Here is a 17,417-nt window from a genome sequence, read left to right as displayed (position 1 = left end):
AAATATCTCGATTAATAGTAAAAAAAAAAAAAAATATATATATATATAATATATATCTAAAAAATGAGAATTGAATTGAAAAAAAAAACGAAATAAAAAAAATCACATGAGCCGTGCAAAAAAAAAAGAAAAAAAAAATTTTGAATTTAAAAAAAAAACAGCTGTACTAGGAAAGTGATGCGCAGGCGCCCCTGGTGGAATAAAATGTACATAATATCTATAGATATAGATATATCACCATCCATGTCAATTTTACATGGATATAAATAGATATACAGTCTTGTAGTTTTCGTTTTTTATTAATTGTAATTAAACGACACTGAATTAATTAATCATTCGCATTCCGTGACCTACAATCGTCGATTAGAATTTTTAAAAAAAAATTTAACTCAAATAATGGATTTTTTCACAAGTTGCAGTGTTTCCGGGGTTTCATACATGACGGACAGGAAAATTTTTTTAACCTATTTTGGTGTTTTTTTCCGATTCTATCGCAGTAAATAAATTTTTGAAAAGTATGGAATTAATCTCCATTAAATTATCTCGACAATAGTATACAAAATATCTTGATTCCGTGAACTAACAAGGCTATAATAATAAAAATAGCTGCCAAAATGAGGCGAAAAAAATTTATCGATCGTAAAGCACTCTCTGCTTCGCATCATGAGTCGTGGAAAAAATTTTCAAAAAATAAGTAAATGAGAAAGTTGTAGTTATCTGTCCGATATAAAAAAGAAATATAAATATAAAATTTTTTTAACTTTAATCAGATTGAGTATAAATCTTGTAAAAGGGAAAGTGCATAGTTACACATACCTTCCTTGCTCCTCTTCATTGGCATCTTTAATGCCTCTCTATTTAAATATTCCCTCTCACTTGCAGCCTGGATTGCATTTCAATTGCACCGCTATCTATCTTTCCATATAAATATTAAATTCAATTAAATAAAAAAAGATAAAAATTCATTCATGCCATTCACTTTAATTACAGTTTTACTCGATTGCTAATGTCGGTAGTGATGTAAGACAAATTGTCTGACAATTGACATCCTGGTCGAAAAATTTTATTTCAATTAAACTTGACAATATTTTGTCTGTCTATAAATTTTTAAAAAATTTTAAGCTGTTATTTATCTAAACACGATCAAATATGGAGTAAAAATAAAAAAAGTCAAATTTTGATCTGCAGGCGAGCGAATTTAGACTCAAAATTATGGAAAGTAAAAAAATCTGAAAACCGGTTGACCCTTTGGGAAAACCATAAAATTTTTCACTATTTTCGAAATCAGGAAGGTGAGTCCAGATTTTCTATCGATTTTCAAAAATCGGTCGGAAATCAATAAATACTTTTTTAAATTTTTATAGCGGGAAGTTTAAATTTGGTCTGTTTTAAATCAACTAAAAGAAAAAATATGTAATAAATGAAAGTGGGAAAATAAGAATGAAAGCAGGTTACAATGCAAGTCGTTGTAAAATTACGATCCCGTGGTGGCGAACACGACAGTCGTGAGTAGACCACAGGGTATGGGATAAAATGAGACAGGCTTTGAATACCAAGGATAGAAAGTACTGGGGTTGAGGGTTGAAGTAGTGATAGAAGTTGTAGTGGTAGTGGTGGTACACGAGAGCAGAGGCTTCGCAAAACTTATGTGAAATTAGATTTTAAATTCCATTGGGTCCCGTGTGCCGTCCGCTTACTTATACTTATACTGTTACTGCTACTGCCACGAGATGTTAAAATTGTGGAAAATAGAAATGCCAAACGATATACTGACTCTACTATATTTTTCATAGCCATTTTATTAAAAAAATTATTTTTATCTTTTGGCTTTTATAAAAAGTGAGAATTTTTTTTTTTTGTGGAAGAATAAATTATATTATTTTAATAGAAATTTATCAGAGTGCGATGGCTTTTTAAATTTCTGTAATGGAAAAATTTAATTTCATATAATTGTTGGTTACATTTTTTTTTTAAGATCGTTCAAATTTATTTTCAATAACAAGAGCTGAACAATTTTTGTAAGCATTCAATTTAAAGTAATAAAAAAAAAAAAAAAAAATAGTAAAATCAATTAACTCGGAAAAAAATGATTAGATATTCGTTAATTCTAGAAGATCTATGATCAAGATAAATCTGATAGATGCTAGGGTTTTTTTTTTTTTCAAGAGATCTAGGAAAATTTGTAGAAATTTATCGAAAATCGTCGGAGATCACTGGCGAGTTTTGTAGCTCAGATCTATTCAAAATTTCAGATCTTCTGAGATCTTGTGAGATTTATACAAAATTGTAGGTTTTCTTGGATAGGTTCAAAATTGTAAATCTGAGATCTATTCAAAATTGTAGATCTTCTAAGATCTTCTAGAAATTATTCAAACTTTTTGATCTTCTGAGACCTACTCAAAATTGTAGATCTTCTAGAATTTATTCAAAATTTTAGTTCTGGGATCTATTCAAACATTTAGATCTGAGATCTATTCAAAATTGTAGATCTTCTGAGATTTTTTAGGATTTATTCAATTTTTTTGATCTTCTGAGATCTACTCAAAAATGTAGATCTAAGATCTATTCAAAATTGTAGATCTTCTGAGATCTTCCAGAATTTATTCAAAATTTCAGATCTTCTGGGATCTATTCAAATATTTAGACCTGAGATCTATTCAAAATTTTAGATCTTCTAAGATCTTTTAGGATTTATTCAAAACTGTAGATCTTCTGAGAACTTCTAGAATTTATTCAAACTTTTTGATCTTCTGAGACCTACTCAAAATTGTAGATCTTCTAAGATCTATTCAAAATTGAAGATCTTCTAGAATTGATTCAAAATTTTAGTTCTGGGATCTATTCAAACATTTAGACCTGAGATCTATTCAAAATTGTAGATCTTCTAAGATCTTTTAGGATTTATTCAATTTTTTTGATCTTCTGAGATCTACTCAAAAATTTAGATCTGAGATCTATTCAAAATTGTAGATCTTCTGAGATCTTCTAGGATTTATTAAATTTATTGATCTTCTGAGATCTACTCAAAAATTTAGATCTAAGATCTATTCAAAATCGAAGATCTTCTAGAATTTATTCAAAATTTTAGTTCTGGGATCTATTCAAACATTTAGATCTGAGATCTATTCAAAATTGTAGATCTTCTGAGATCTTCTAGGATTTATTCAAAATTTTAGATCTTCTGGGATCTATTCAAACATTTAGATCTGAGATCTATTTAAAATTGTAGATCTTCTGAGATCTTCTAGGATTTATTAAATTTATTGATCTTCTGAGATCTACTCAAAAATTTAGATCTGAGATCTATTCAAAATTGTAGATCTTCTGAGATCTTCTAGGATTTATTCAAAATTTTAGATCTTCTGGGATCTATTCAAACATTTAGATCTGAGATCTATTCAAAATTGTAGATCTTCTGAGATCTTCTAGGATTTATTCAAAATTTTATATCTTCTGAGATCTACTAAAAATTTAAGATCTACATATCTCTCAATTGTTTTTTCGTGGTATAAAATTATAAAAATATTTATTACAAATTATAATAAAAAGTTTAACGTTAACCCGACTGTATGTAAATTAGCAAAAACTAAGAACGCTTCGGTCTTGAGTCTCGTGTGTATATAGTGCACTGTGTAATGTAACTATTTCTTGTCTGCACCCTCACCTCACCTTAACTAAACTATTATACGTCTTAGTTCTTATACAACGTTTACTCTTGTCTTTAGTCTTTATGCTCTTAATTACCATCCGCGATTACGACCGTCAAAGTTATCGTGAGCTTTTGCAATCAAGTTTAATCTTTAAAAAAAATTTCAAAAAAATTATAATTTTTAAAACGCTGGGATTATTAATGCTGAGCTAATTAACCAGGATGAAAAATAAAAAGGCTGAATTTTTAATGAAAAAAAGTTTTTCCAATAATATTAATTTGGGTCTTAAGAAAATTGGAAGCATTCTTCTGCACCCTCGATACTCTCACTGGCTTTCTCTTACTTTATATTATATTGGTGTTCCTTATATTATGCTACGCTACGCTACTTTCTCAATCTTTGGATAATGTCGAGTAGAGCGTGTCTCGAGTAAGATAACGCCAGTAAAGGGTAATCAAGTAGTCCATTGTGTCCTTTGTGTCAAAGTGAAAACGTCAAATGAAAATTTTGCCTCATTTTATTTTTAATTTTAATAACTTATTACCCATGCCATTTATGGGAAAATTACAAAAGACCAGTTTTATAGAAAATTTAATTCTCTACAAAAAAGGTATCATTGATTTTTTTTGTAAATCCAATATTTTCATCAGAATTTTCATTTTTTTACAAATAGTCAAGGAAAGAAATAAAAATTTGATGATTAATTTTAAAAATTAAAATAACTCATTAATTATTGGATTTAGATGAAAATTACCAGAGACCATTTTTACAGGAAATTTAATTTCCTACAAAAAAGGTATCATTTATTTTTTTTGTAAATCCAATATTTTCATCAGAATTTTCGTTTTTAGAAAGCAAACAGTGAAATTGATAAAATAATTGATGATTAATTGAAAAAATTAAATTAACTCTTTAATTATGAGGTTTAGACGCAAATTACCAATGACCATTTTTATAAGAAACTTAATTTCCTACAAAAAAGGTATCATTGATTTTTTTTGTAAATCCAATATTTTCATTAGAATTTTCATTTTTTTAAAAATAGTCAAGGAAAGAAATAAAAAATTGATGATTAATTTTAAAAATTAAAATAGCTCATTAATTATTGGATTTAGATGAAAATTACCAGAGACCATTTTTACAGGAAATTTATTTTCCTACAAAAAAGGTGTCATTTATTTTTTTTGTAAATCCAATATTTTCATCAGAATTTTCATTTTTAGAAAGCAAACAGTGAAATTGATAAAATAATTGATGATTAATTGAAAAAATTAAAATAACTCATTAATTATTGGATTTAGATGAAAATTACCAGAGACCATTTTTACAGGAAATTTAATTTCCTACAAAAAAGGTATCATTGATTTTTTTTGTAAGCCCAATAGTTTAATGATAATTTAAATTTAAAGTATTTAAATTACGAGAAGTAAAAATAAACAGAATTTAAGATTGTGATATTTAATTTATGGAAGTTTGATACATGTTTACTGAGTCTTGAATAAATAGGATGAAATATAGTCACGACTTGCGCGTACACAAGAAGTGTATGCACATTATGGATGCATATATATAGAATCTTGTCTTTAAATGGTAAATCTTATCCCCTTTATGCTTGAGCATCTCCTTGTCTGATTGTGAAGCATAGAGACCGTATTTCATTGTACTCTATCGAAGTGCATGAATAAGCTCCAACACAAGTACTAGAAGCAATTTATATGTATAAATTACTTAGCAGCAAGTATGGCAATGCATTTGTATCAGTCGCATGAATAAAAAAATTTTTAAAAACTTGGACACTAAAATGCCAGATAAGGAAAGTGATGAGTTGCTAAGTCGCCGATAAAATTTCTGCAACTTTATTTTCTATTACATTATAAAACATGTTAACTCGAAGCAATTTAACTTCTTAATTAAAATAAAATTACAAAGATAATTATTTTATTTTTTATTCGCAACTCCAGCGAGACATTTTTTTTTTTAAAAGTACTTTTGTACATCAAATTGTTGTCCTAGGACAAAATGTATAGAATACTTTTTTGTAGGAAATTTAATTCTCTATAAAAAGTGTCCTTATCAATTTTTCTCTATCTCCATAATTTATCGGGAAAAATGGACTACAAAATTTTTGATAATTATCAGAAATAAAATGGACATGGAAATTTGGGTTTAAAAATTGGCGGGAGACCGAAAATTTTTTATCATGGGTTCATTTTGCCCAGAAAAATTTTTAAGGATATTTATATTCCTATAAAATATTTTACGACTCAAATTAAATAAAAAAATAATAAAAATTTATTAGCGGGTCATTTTTCCGGATTTGAAAATTCATTTTCTTTATGGTTGGGTTCTATTGGCACTGAATATTTATTTAAGATCTGAAAAAAAAGTATAATCAGATAGAGATGATAACTATTTTATTTGAAATATTTGTAAAAGCGTTGAGAAATGAAATAAAATGTAAATTTAATTTGCCCTAGTAAAGAAAATAAATGGATTAAGGTCATAGTGCTTGAGGCATGTTTTCCTGTTGCGATTTCATCTCGGTACTCTCTTAATACTTATTCACCTCTTCACTCATTCTCGGGTCTCTTGGTGTATAGTATGGGTTTTATGTTGACGTTAGAAATCGTGCAATATCTGAGTAATATAACATGTATGCCAGAATGTGAACTGCTCTCTCACATCCTTTCTAATTGCACCGTATGCAATACGAGCACTGACTCAGGATCATATCCATAGTGCATACACATTCATTAATAGGAGAGTCTTCTTTATAGGACAGCGGCGCTTATTAAAACACAACTTCTGTTAATTATTTTTAAAATATTCACAAGTTATTTCAAAATCGTCCTGCTTTATTCTTCCGGTCTACAAATTTAAATTGTGGAAAAACTTGTGGAAATAGAGGAAAACTTGCTACACCTTTTTTGTAGGAAATTTCACTGTCGACAAAAAAGGTCTCTTTATATTTTTAGCTAAAACTCATATTTGAGCCTCAAAATGAATTTCCAAAAATTTATAAACTTTTTGGAAAATAATATTATGACTGAATTTATAAATCGAATTTCCGGGGAAAGTAATGAAAATATGGAAAAATTCAAAGAGATCTTTTTTATAGAAAATTGAATTCCCTACAAAAAAGGTCTCTTTGTATTTTTAGCTAAAACTCATATTTGAGCCTCAAAATGAATTTCCAAAAATTTATAAACTTTTTGGAAAATAATATTATGACTGAATTTATAAATCGAATTTCCGGGGAAAATAATGAAAATATGGAAAAATTCAAAGAGATCTTTTTTATAGAAAATTGAATTCCCTACAAAAAAGGTCTCTTTGTATTTTTAGCTAAAACTCATATTTGAGCCTCAAAATGAATTTCCAAAAATTTATAAACTTTTTGGAAGATAATATTATGACTGAATTTATAAATCGAATTTCCGGGGAAAATAATGAAAATATGGAAAAATTCAAAGAGATCTTTTTTATAGAAAATTGAATTCCCTATAAAAAAGGTATCTATACATTTTTCCATACAATCAATACTTAAGCCAGAAAACAATTTCAAAAATAAACACTGCCTCGTAATCTATTGAAATGAAAACGAAACCTAATTTCCTGTCATTATCGAGTACCTCAACCTCAGATACCTCAAATAAACTAGTACGATATAAAAATAAACCAATAAATAATTAACTGAATTACGATACTTCCCAACTACCCAAATAAACAAACAAAAATAAATTTAAATCATCAACCAAAAACGGAACTTAATATTTCACTATAAACGTCCTCGAATCGCGACCTCGTTCTATACGTTTCCTATATAATTCCCGGCTTCCAGAGTATCCAATAAGAATTCCTCGTATTTCATCCCCAACCCCCTTTTCCTCCCACAACGACATTACCCACACACCGCGTACTCACTCAGAATGAAAATTTCCCTTAAAATAAAAAATAGAGAAAAAAAAAATAAAGTAGACAAAGTCTCGTTCTACTTTTCAACAATTCACGCACGGCTATTTTTAAATCTACAATCTCTCGTCCAATTTCCCAATCGATCTCATCTCTCGGTAATCTCGACCCACTTCCCGCTGCGTAACATTTTCATTTTTTACTCGGCTATTAATTGATGCGAAAAATATTTTTTTTTATTCTAAGATTCAATATATTGATTGTGTCACTGATTAATATATATATATATATTAATCAGTGACGTAACTGAATGAGTTTTCATGTGAACGAAGAGAAAAGTAGAGTACAGAGTACACAGTACTCATCAATGCACCGACAGGTATTTGGTCCACTCGATCGGGTCCTCTTACATTTTGTGTACGTTCTAGATGCGAAAGTAAAACATGTACTCACTTCAATTACACATACACATACAACTTCTCTACATAAATATATTTACTACAAATGTGTACATATAAAACATAAGTATGTATTCGCAGTACTTGTGAAATTTTTTACCTCATTTTTTAATCTGAGTTCTGTATACATTTTATTTTACTTTACGAATAACTATTTTTATATTTCTCATTGCATATTAAATAGGGGAGGGTAAACTGACGCGGGAAATTTTTTTTTTTAAATTTCAAAAGAATATGAAATTTATAAATTGATTTTTTGGGGAAAATACTGGTAATATGGAAAAATTCATAGAGGCCTTTTTTATAGGAAATTTAATTTCCTACAAAAAAGGTCTCATTATATTTTTAGCTAAAACTCATATTTGAGCCTTAAAATCAATTTTCAAAAATATCAACTTTATAAAAAGCGATTTTATTGTGATTAAATTTATAAATTGAATTTCCAGGGAAAATAATGGAAATATGGGAAAATTCATAGAGACCTTTTTTATAGAAAATTTAATTTCCTACAAAAAAGGTCTCTTTATATTTTTAGCTAAAACTCATATTTGAGCTTTAAAATCAATTTTCAAAAATATCAACTTTATAAAAAGCGATATTATTGTGACTAAATTTATAAATTGAATTTCCTAGGAAAATAATGGAAATATGGAAAAATTCATGGAGACCTTTTCGATAGATAATTAAATTTCCTACAAAAAAGGTCCTCATAACTTTTTCCATACGACCCATATTTAAGGTATTTTTGAATAATTTTCTTAATTCCAAATATTTCTCAATTCAAAAATTCAAAAAATTAATTAAATTTTTTATTACATCAGGCCGGAAGTCGAGCTTCTGCTAAACGAAATATCCCTATCAGCTTTCAAATGTATACTTGATCTAGTGACAACTAATAAAATTAATAATCTTCAATTAAATATTTAAAAAATTTCTCTAAAAGTAAAATAAATTTTTTTTGTCACCAAAAAAATAAAAAAAGAAAAAAAAATAATAATGTATACAAAGGATAATTCAACGCACGTTTCGTGAGTTTATCTTGAGGATAAGATGAAAAAAGTATAAAAAATCTTAAGCTGACATATTGGGGATCGTTTTACCGTCTCGCCGCATTTATGTAGCTCGTGACGTTCTGACGCGGACCTTTTATGCCATATTACTTTTATTTTATTTTTTAATCTCACCCATCCATCCATCCATCTATCCATATATTTATTTATAAGAAGATACTTTCTAATCTAATAAATTTAACAAGAGCCATTACGGGGTCGAAAATCCGATAGAATTTCTCTCCGACAAAATAAATAAATAAATAAATTAAATGCCAGCTGTAATTGGATATAATTGTTTTCGCGACTGGCCTGAGTAGTATTTGGTAATTAGACAAGTATGTTCGTGTAAATAGTTTAAATAGTTGTCGAGTTTCATACCCGAGGAGTGAGAAATTGATGGGAAACATATTCGCGAACGGAGGCTGCGTTGATAATACGCGAGCGTAAGAGCCGACCATTTTTTTTTCCTGTCGCGGCGCGGTGGCTGTTCGCGATCATACATGTCGCAGTGGGTTTAAATTTTCGCTATTGTTATCTTAATCATCCGTCATTTTATGTCCATTCATATTTCATTTTTATTTACTCGCTATTAATTTTAATTTTTTTATTTAAATTCTGCCATCGAAGTTTCATTATTTAGATTTTGTAAAATATATGAGATGGACTTGCGTTAACGATCGAATTTTTTTTTTAATTTACTAAATTAAAAAAAATTTTTATTACTTTAATTTTTTATAAAAATTATCGATTTGAAATTTAAAATTTTAGCGGGAAAAATTCAAATATCAGAGAAAAAATTTATTTTCGAGCAGAGGAAACTCGAAGTTTTGTTCTCTTGATTTTTTTTTAAATTTTTGATTATTAAAAAAAAATTTTATGATTTTTCAGGTGTCGTCTAAAACAATGGAGACGTGATCTGCCACCTACTTCCGTAATTATAACTTTCCATAACGAGGCAAGATCAACATTACTGCGAACTGTAGTCAGGTAAAGAAATAATTAATAAAAAAAAAAAATTTAAGTGAAAAAATATTAAAATTAAAAATAAATATATTTCATATTAAAAAGTAGAAAATGTAAATACCGAAATAAACCGGTTTCTATTTAAACACCGGAAATGGATAAAAATTTTCCAATAGCAAATGTCGTTTTCCGTTTACTCTTTCGGGATAAAAAAAAACTAATTTAAGAAATATAAAATAAGAGAGAAGTTTTAATGGATTGAGGGAATGGAAACTGATGGAATTTTCTAATCGCAATTCCGTAGTCGATATCCATTTTATTTGCACGCACGAAGTGTTCGCCGGAAGGGAGTGGGGGAGTGAATTAAAACCCTTTATGTCATCTACATTTTATCTTTACTTATACAGTTTGTTCCTCATATATAAAAAAGTTAAAACCGTAACCGCGGCATTAATTAAGACATTTTTCACTCTACGCGTCATATTTTTAAATTTGTTGGCGACTGGTAAAATCCACCGTCTGGAATTATTATTATTCTAAAATGGGAAAAATAAAATTATATTTAAGTTTCGAAATTATTTTAATGCTTGCTAATGACTTTATTAAATTTAATGACCGCGTTAATTAGACTTGTGGAAAATTAATAAGAATTTAGATTTTTTTTTAAATTAGAAAATTTTCATGAAATAAATTCGGGTAAAAATTAAAAAAAAACATCTTAATGTCAAAATTAATTTTTTTTAAATTTCAAATTCAAATTTTTTTCGCGCGCAAATAAATTTTAAATTCAAAACTTGTTTTTGCGCGGAAATTTATTGAAAAAATATTTGAATGGTTTGCAAAAAATTATTTTAAAATGACCAAACTCCCCCACTTTAATGCTTTGATATTTTCAAAATTTATTGATAATAATCAATTAATGTTACAGTGTCCTAAATAGGAGCCCAGAGCATCTTATCAAAGAAATAATTCTCGTAGATGATTTTAGTGATCACCGTAAGTAGAAATTTTTTTTTTTTTAATTAAAAAAATAAAAGATAATTTGATTAATTTTATGAATTTTGAAATAAACAGCCGAAGACGGAGAAGAATTATCGAAAATTCATAAAGTGAGAGTGATAAGAAATGAAAAACGTGAAGGACTGATGAGATCGCGGGTACGTGGTGCTGACGCTGCGATAGCCAGCGTACTGACGTTTCTCGACTCTCATTGCGAGTGTAATGCCGATTGGCTCGAGCCATTACTTGAAAGAGTTGCCGAAGATCCTAGTCGTGTAGTCTGTCCAGTTATTGATGTAATCAGCATGGATACCTTTCAATATATCGGTAAGAAAATTATAATAAATTAAAAAAAAAAAAAAAAGAATAAGAAAATATGAAAATTAAAAATTTTTTGAATGAGCAGGCGCATCAGCAGATTTGAGAGGCGGATTTGATTGGAGCTTAGTATTCAAATGGGAATATTTAAGTCAAACTGAAAGAACCGCCAGACAAAAAGACCCAACACAGGCGATAAGGACACCGATGATTGCTGGGGGTTTGTTTGTTATCGACAAAGCTTACTTTGAACAGCTGGGGAAATATGACACACAGATGGATGTTTGGGGTGGAGAAAATTTAGGTAATTACTTATTAATTTTAATTATTTTTTTTTTGAAATTTTTATAAAAATTTTTTTTGAATTTCTAAAAAATCGCAATTATAAAGTCTGAGACAAATCCTTAAAAAAAAAATATAAATTATTACAGAAATATCCTTCCGTGTATGGCAGTGCGGTGGAAGTTTGGAGATAATACCTTGCTCGCGAGTCGGCCACGTATTTCGCAAACGTCACCCGTACTCGTTTCCCGGCGGAAGTGGAAACGTGTTTGCCAGAAATACCCGACGTGCCGCTGAAGTCTGGATGGATGACTATAAGCACTTCTATTACAACGCGGTCCCTCTTGCACGGAACATACCCTACGGAAAGTACGTTTTCATTTCTCATCCTCATTCTCATTCCCAACCTCTTCCACTTGCTCTTTCAACCCCCAAGTCCCCAAACAAATACAACTTGTACTCAAAACTTAATCCCCACCCACTTCACCCCTACCCGATCTTTCAACCCAACAAATCTTGACTAAAATTTTATTTTAATTTCCAGCATCGCAGACAGACTCGAGTTGAAAAAAAAATTGCATTGCAAGCCATTCAGTTGGTATTTGAAAAATGTTTATCCAGAATTAGTGATACCGACTAGCGAAGGAGGTCCTGGTGGTTCACTAAAACAAGGACACTCTTGTCTCGATAGCATGGGACATCTATTAGATGGTAACGTCGGTCTCTATCCCTGTCATGACACTGGCGGGAATCAGGTAATTTGAATTTTTATTTACTGATGATTTAAATTATCACTGGAAGTTACGAAAATAAAAATAAAAAATTATAGGAATGGAGTCTGACTAAAGACGGACTGATAAAACACCACGAGCTGTGTCTGACTCTTCCAATGTACGCAAAAGGTACGACTCTGCTGATGCAGGTCTGCGATGGGAGCGAAAACCAGAAGTGGAGGTACCTCGAGGGTGGACTGATAAGACACTCGAGGATCCCTGTGTGCATGGACTCAAAGTATCACGCGCAGCGCGGAATCACTGCCGAAAAATGCGACTCCAGTGTCGAGTCACAGCGGTGGCACCTTTACAACCACGGTCATTAGCTTTTTACTCTACGAAATTAATATATAAGTAGACACTAACGTAATTTAAAATAAATATATCGGTAAGCTAGCTGGTAATTTATATTTAATAATTATATTATTATTAATTTTATTGTAAGAGGGCAGTTGTAAACTCGTGTAAATTACTTTGGGTAAGTTAGTTTTTTTAAAAACACGTATAATTGATAAAAAGAGGGTCTGTACATGCGCTTAATTTGTTTTACTTTTAATTATATACTGAGGACAAAAAAACGAAATCAAAAAATTTTTTTAACAAATTGACATTCAAATACAAATAACTAAAGAGCTTTCAGGAATTTTGAAAAATTTATAAGAGATAAATTGTAGGAAATAAAATTATCTACAAAAAAGGTCTTATAATATTTTGTGATAGCTCTGATGGTTTCGCGGGAAAATTCAAATATTTTAAAAATTTACCACGAATTCAACTTTGAGTTCGAATAACTTTTGAAAAATTAAATTTATCAAAAAATTATTAGAGACCTTTTTTGTAGAGCGTTCAATTTACAATAAAAAATATATGTTCACTTTTCTGATATATTGATTTGCTGACGAGTTATTAAATTCGATAGTTTAAGGAAAAGTTTTCCATGGATAATTTCCGTATAATTTTTGATAAAAAAAAAAATAGTCGATTTTTATGACAGTAATATATATATATATATATATATATATATATATATATATATATATATATTACTGTAAATTTTTTTTTAAATTTAATAATTACTCCATAAAATATAAGACTACGTAATAAAAATAAAAAAAATTTTGTTTTCCATAAAAAAAAAAATTTAAGTCAAAAATTATTTTTTAAATATTTAATTAAACAAAGAAGTTTATAATCCAATTAAGTGTTCCATTAAAATACAGTAATTAATTTAATTAAAAAAAAAAAAATTGTCAAAATGTTTTAATAATTCAAGTATTTAATACTACGGCAATTAACGATAAATGATAACGTAAAGTCGTCATTGCATTTATTTTTAATTACTGCAGTAACATGTCACTTTGCTGAACATAATTCTGATTAATGAATTGAATTTATTAAATGGTTGACTAATTAATTAATTAATAAAAATATTTTTTTTATGTATCTAGTCTTCTATACATAATATGTAAATATAAAATAAAATCTTCCATTTATAAATTTTATAATTGATATGAAAGTTCTCTTTACTTGATCACTGATTAAAATACTCAATTATTATTATTAATAATTAATTATTTAACGTACGTAAAATTAAGTGAATAAATTCGACATAAAATAATTTGTGTTCATTAAAAATTGTCATAAGAAATCTAATTAATAATATAGTTAATAATAATTAAATTAAATTAAATTAAATTAGGGACAAGATTTTTGCCTTAATTTTGAAATGAATCGTTCAAATGTTTGATATTCTGGCGAAAATATTGGTCTTATAGAAAAAGTTTTCAAACAAAAGTTGTAGGAAATTTAATTTTCGAAAAAAAATGTCTCTTATGATTTTCTTATACGACCGATATTTTACCCGTAATTCAAAAATTGAGATTCATAATGAATGATTCAAATTTTTGTTAGTTATGAAAATCTTAATTTTGAAATTACGGCTTCCTTATTAATCCTAAGGCAAAATTATAAGAGACATTTTTTTTAGGAAATTAAATTTCCTACAACTTTTGTTTGAAAGATTTTTTGATAAGACTAATATTTTACCCGTAATTCAAAAATTAAGATTCATAATGAAGTATTCAAATTTTTGGTAATTATGAAAACCTTAATTTTGAATCTACGGCTTTATTATTAGTCCTAAGGCAAAATTATAAGAGACATTTTTTTTAGGAAATTAAATTTCCTACAACTTTTGTTTGAAAGATTTTTCTATACGACCAATATTTTTGTCGTAATATCAAAAATTTGACATCATCGTCAATTTTTTAATTAAGGAAAAAATCCTGGCCTCATGCATAATTTAATAAATAAGTTTGTAAAATTAAATCCAGAGATTTATTTTTTTAATAATTATACATTTATTAAGTAATTACACTTGGTTGTGTTAATAAATTATTAATTATAAATTAAACAAAAAATTAACAATTACACTAAAAATTTCGAAAAAAAAACATTGTAATTAAAAAGAAAATTTTAATTTTTAAAAATGCATTTACTTTTTTTTTATAACTGTGATTATTTCGTCCATCAAAGCGCCAGTGATTTTAAAATTCAAATTTTTTAAAAAATTACAAAGGCTTTGAAATACGAAATATTTAAATTGTATGTAAATATCGCAATTTATTGTTATTTATTATTATTAATTAAATTCGGATACTTAATTAATAATCATAATGTAATATAGTAAATTAAGCAATTAATTTTTTTTAACAATTTCGCCGGCTGGCAAAAAAAAATAAATTAGTAATTAAGAAGTTGAATGTATGATAAATCGAATGTAATTAATTTGTGTGTTAATGTTAATTAATAACTGATAGTCTCATTAAGTAGATTAATTATTACTGTAATTGATTAATTAATAAATTAGGTAAAGTGTTTTTGTAAAAAAAAAAAAGTAACAAAATAAAAATTTCATTGTTTTGTTAATATTCCTGTTAATTTTTCGAATAATTAATTACCATTCGCAAATATAATTAATAATTACTAATCACTTAATCACTCCAATTATCAGTTGATAATTTACTGGAATTCAATTTAATAAATTTGGCGGGAAAAAATTTAATTTAAATAATAATTATTTTTTAAAAATAAAAAATCAATTAAATTTTATTATTAATTACAATAAATTCTAAAAAAAATTTAATTAAATTTACGTTTTTTTTTCAAACTCTTATTGATCTTGTCCTTGAGTTTCTCAACATCAAGACCACCAGCATCAACATCTTTCCGTTTCTTGTCATCACTAGACTCTTCCGGTGGAACGAAAGCCTGCTGGCGCCTGTCCTGTCTCCTCTTCTCAGCCTCCTGGTGCTTCTCATCAATCTCCTTCTTCTGCTTGGCCCTCTTCTGCTCCTTAGTCAGGAAGTACTCGCCACTGGCCAGCTGCTTGTCCATCTTGCTTTCAGCCTGAGGCGGTGGGAACGGAGTGTACTCTTTCTTCTCCTTCTTCTTCAGCGGCTGCTTCCTCTTGGAAATATTCTTGCTCTTAAACTTGGGGAGGAACCTGTCCCAGTTCTCGTTCTTGAGCTTGGGGTCTTTGGCCAGCTCGCGCTTTATCATCAGCGCCTTGATGTTGTAAATAGGATGGATGTTATTCATCGTGTCCTCGACTATTTTCCTTACCTGCTGCAGTCCCTTGTAGGGACCGACTGCAGACACAGTCTGGCCCTGGACCAGGACGTAGCAATTGGTCAGCAGCTCAATGGACTTCAACGTCGCGCCATTCGGCCCGATAATTCTCTGACGTCTCTTTATAAATTTGTCTTTATTTCGCACTAAACTACCGATTTTTATTATGTCTGCGTCAATGTCGTCCTGCAGGACTCTGACTGCTTGTTCAAACGGCACCGACCGCGACAGTAATTTAATAAACTGTTTGGCTTTTATAATAACGTACGGGTCCCAGGTTTTCCTGGTGGTTTTTACTCTCATGCTGCCCTCCATCAAATCTAACTCGGGTTTTATTCCATATTTATCGAAGGCCTTTTGCACCAGAGGCCAGCATTCTTTTAAATAATTTTCACGGTACCTGGGAAACAAAGTTGCAAACGAACTCTCTTCCAGCAGACGATTGGGATTGTCCTCGGGTTTGAACTCCGGGATTTTTAATGCCCAGGCATTATCTACCGGCCCACTGGGTCCTGCATCCTCTGGCTCTGAGTCACTCATATTTTTATTTGATTTTTTTTTCATGTCAATTTTTTATTTTTTTAATTTGAATTTTTTATTTTTCCCGCGAAAATTTAAACTGTAAAAATTATAAATAATCAAATTAAAAATTTATTACTTAAATATTAAATATATGACAGAAATTACTTACATTTTTTTTTTAAATTAAATTTTTTTTTCCCGTCAAAATTCAAAATTTCTTTTATTACTGTTATAAATGTTTAGTTTATTTTTACAACCATAATTATAATAAATAATTAAACATTCGTGATTAATAATTTATAAGTTAATTATCGAGATAAAAATTGTTATCACTGAGGTTAGAAAAAATTTTTACAAATAAACTTGAACATTAAACTTCGACTTTTAAATTCAAATTTTATTTACGCGCAATTACTGTTATTATTAATTAGCAAATTGTTATACTTGTCAATTGTTAATTAATTAATTAACTTACTTAATTATTATTATTTTAATAACAAACACACGTGTGTCAAGTGAAATTACTGGGACGGCGAAAATGTTTCCAGTTTCCAGCAATAGGGGACGATTAAATGGTAAGGTTGGTAAAAGTCATTGACGAAGAAAATGTACATCAAATAGATGAAAAAACCAACCTGAACAAAGAAAAAGTACAGAAACAGACAAATAGAGGGCAGTATTCAGGAAATATAAATGGCGTTGTCATCATGCGAAAGGTATTAAAGATTTCTGGAAGACAGAGATAAAGAAATATACAGCATGAAAAGTTCGTAGTAGAGGTGGGTAGTTCCGGGAACATTCTGGATTGAACATGGAATGTTTCCGGAGCGAAAAAGAACTAGTTCCTGGAATCATATC

At 28.7% G+C, this 17,417-nt stretch overlaps 2 protein-coding genes across 2 annotated transcripts in view; one reads left to right on the top strand and one right to left on the bottom strand.

The window, feature by feature from the left end:
- The window catches only part of LOC103578640 (polypeptide N-acetylgalactosaminyltransferase 2), a 68,403-nt gene extending 55,039 nt beyond the window's left edge, over positions 1–13,364 (top strand). The window contains exons 4-10 of the mRNA XM_008559778.3: positions 9,961–10,059; positions 10,964–11,031; positions 11,110–11,361; positions 11,441–11,656; positions 11,784–12,003; positions 12,179–12,389; positions 12,464–13,364. Of these exons, the coding sequence (XP_008558000.1) occupies positions 9,961–10,059; positions 10,964–11,031; positions 11,110–11,361; positions 11,441–11,656; positions 11,784–12,003; positions 12,179–12,389; positions 12,464–12,733 (1,336 nt within the window). The 3' untranslated portion in view covers positions 12,734–13,364. The remainder of the gene's footprint in view (positions 1–9,960; positions 10,060–10,963; positions 11,032–11,109; positions 11,362–11,440; positions 11,657–11,783; positions 12,004–12,178; positions 12,390–12,463) is intronic.
- A 1,553-nt stretch (positions 13,365–14,917) lies between these two features.
- On the bottom strand, positions 14,918–17,126 carry LOC103578639 (KRR1 small subunit processome component homolog). Its single transcript, XM_008559777.3, has 2 exons — positions 16,729–17,126; positions 14,918–16,656 (listed from the first exon to the last, which is right to left on the bottom strand). Exon 2 carries the CDS (start codon positions 16,599–16,601, stop codon positions 15,549–15,551), a length of 1,053 nt encoding a protein of 350 aa, XP_008557999.1. The 5' UTR covers positions 16,602–16,656; positions 16,729–17,126; the 3' UTR covers positions 14,918–15,548.
- Between the last annotated feature and the right edge of the window lie 291 nt (positions 17,127–17,417).

This window comes from Microplitis demolitor, chromosome 9, assembly GCF_026212275.2.
Source record: "Microplitis demolitor isolate Queensland-Clemson2020A chromosome 9, iyMicDemo2.1a, whole genome shotgun sequence".
NCBI lineage: Eukaryota > Metazoa > Arthropoda > Insecta > Hymenoptera > Braconidae > Microplitis > Microplitis demolitor.
The sequence above is the reverse complement of the archived record's forward strand: the minus strand, read 5'-3'. Positions and strand labels throughout refer to the sequence as shown.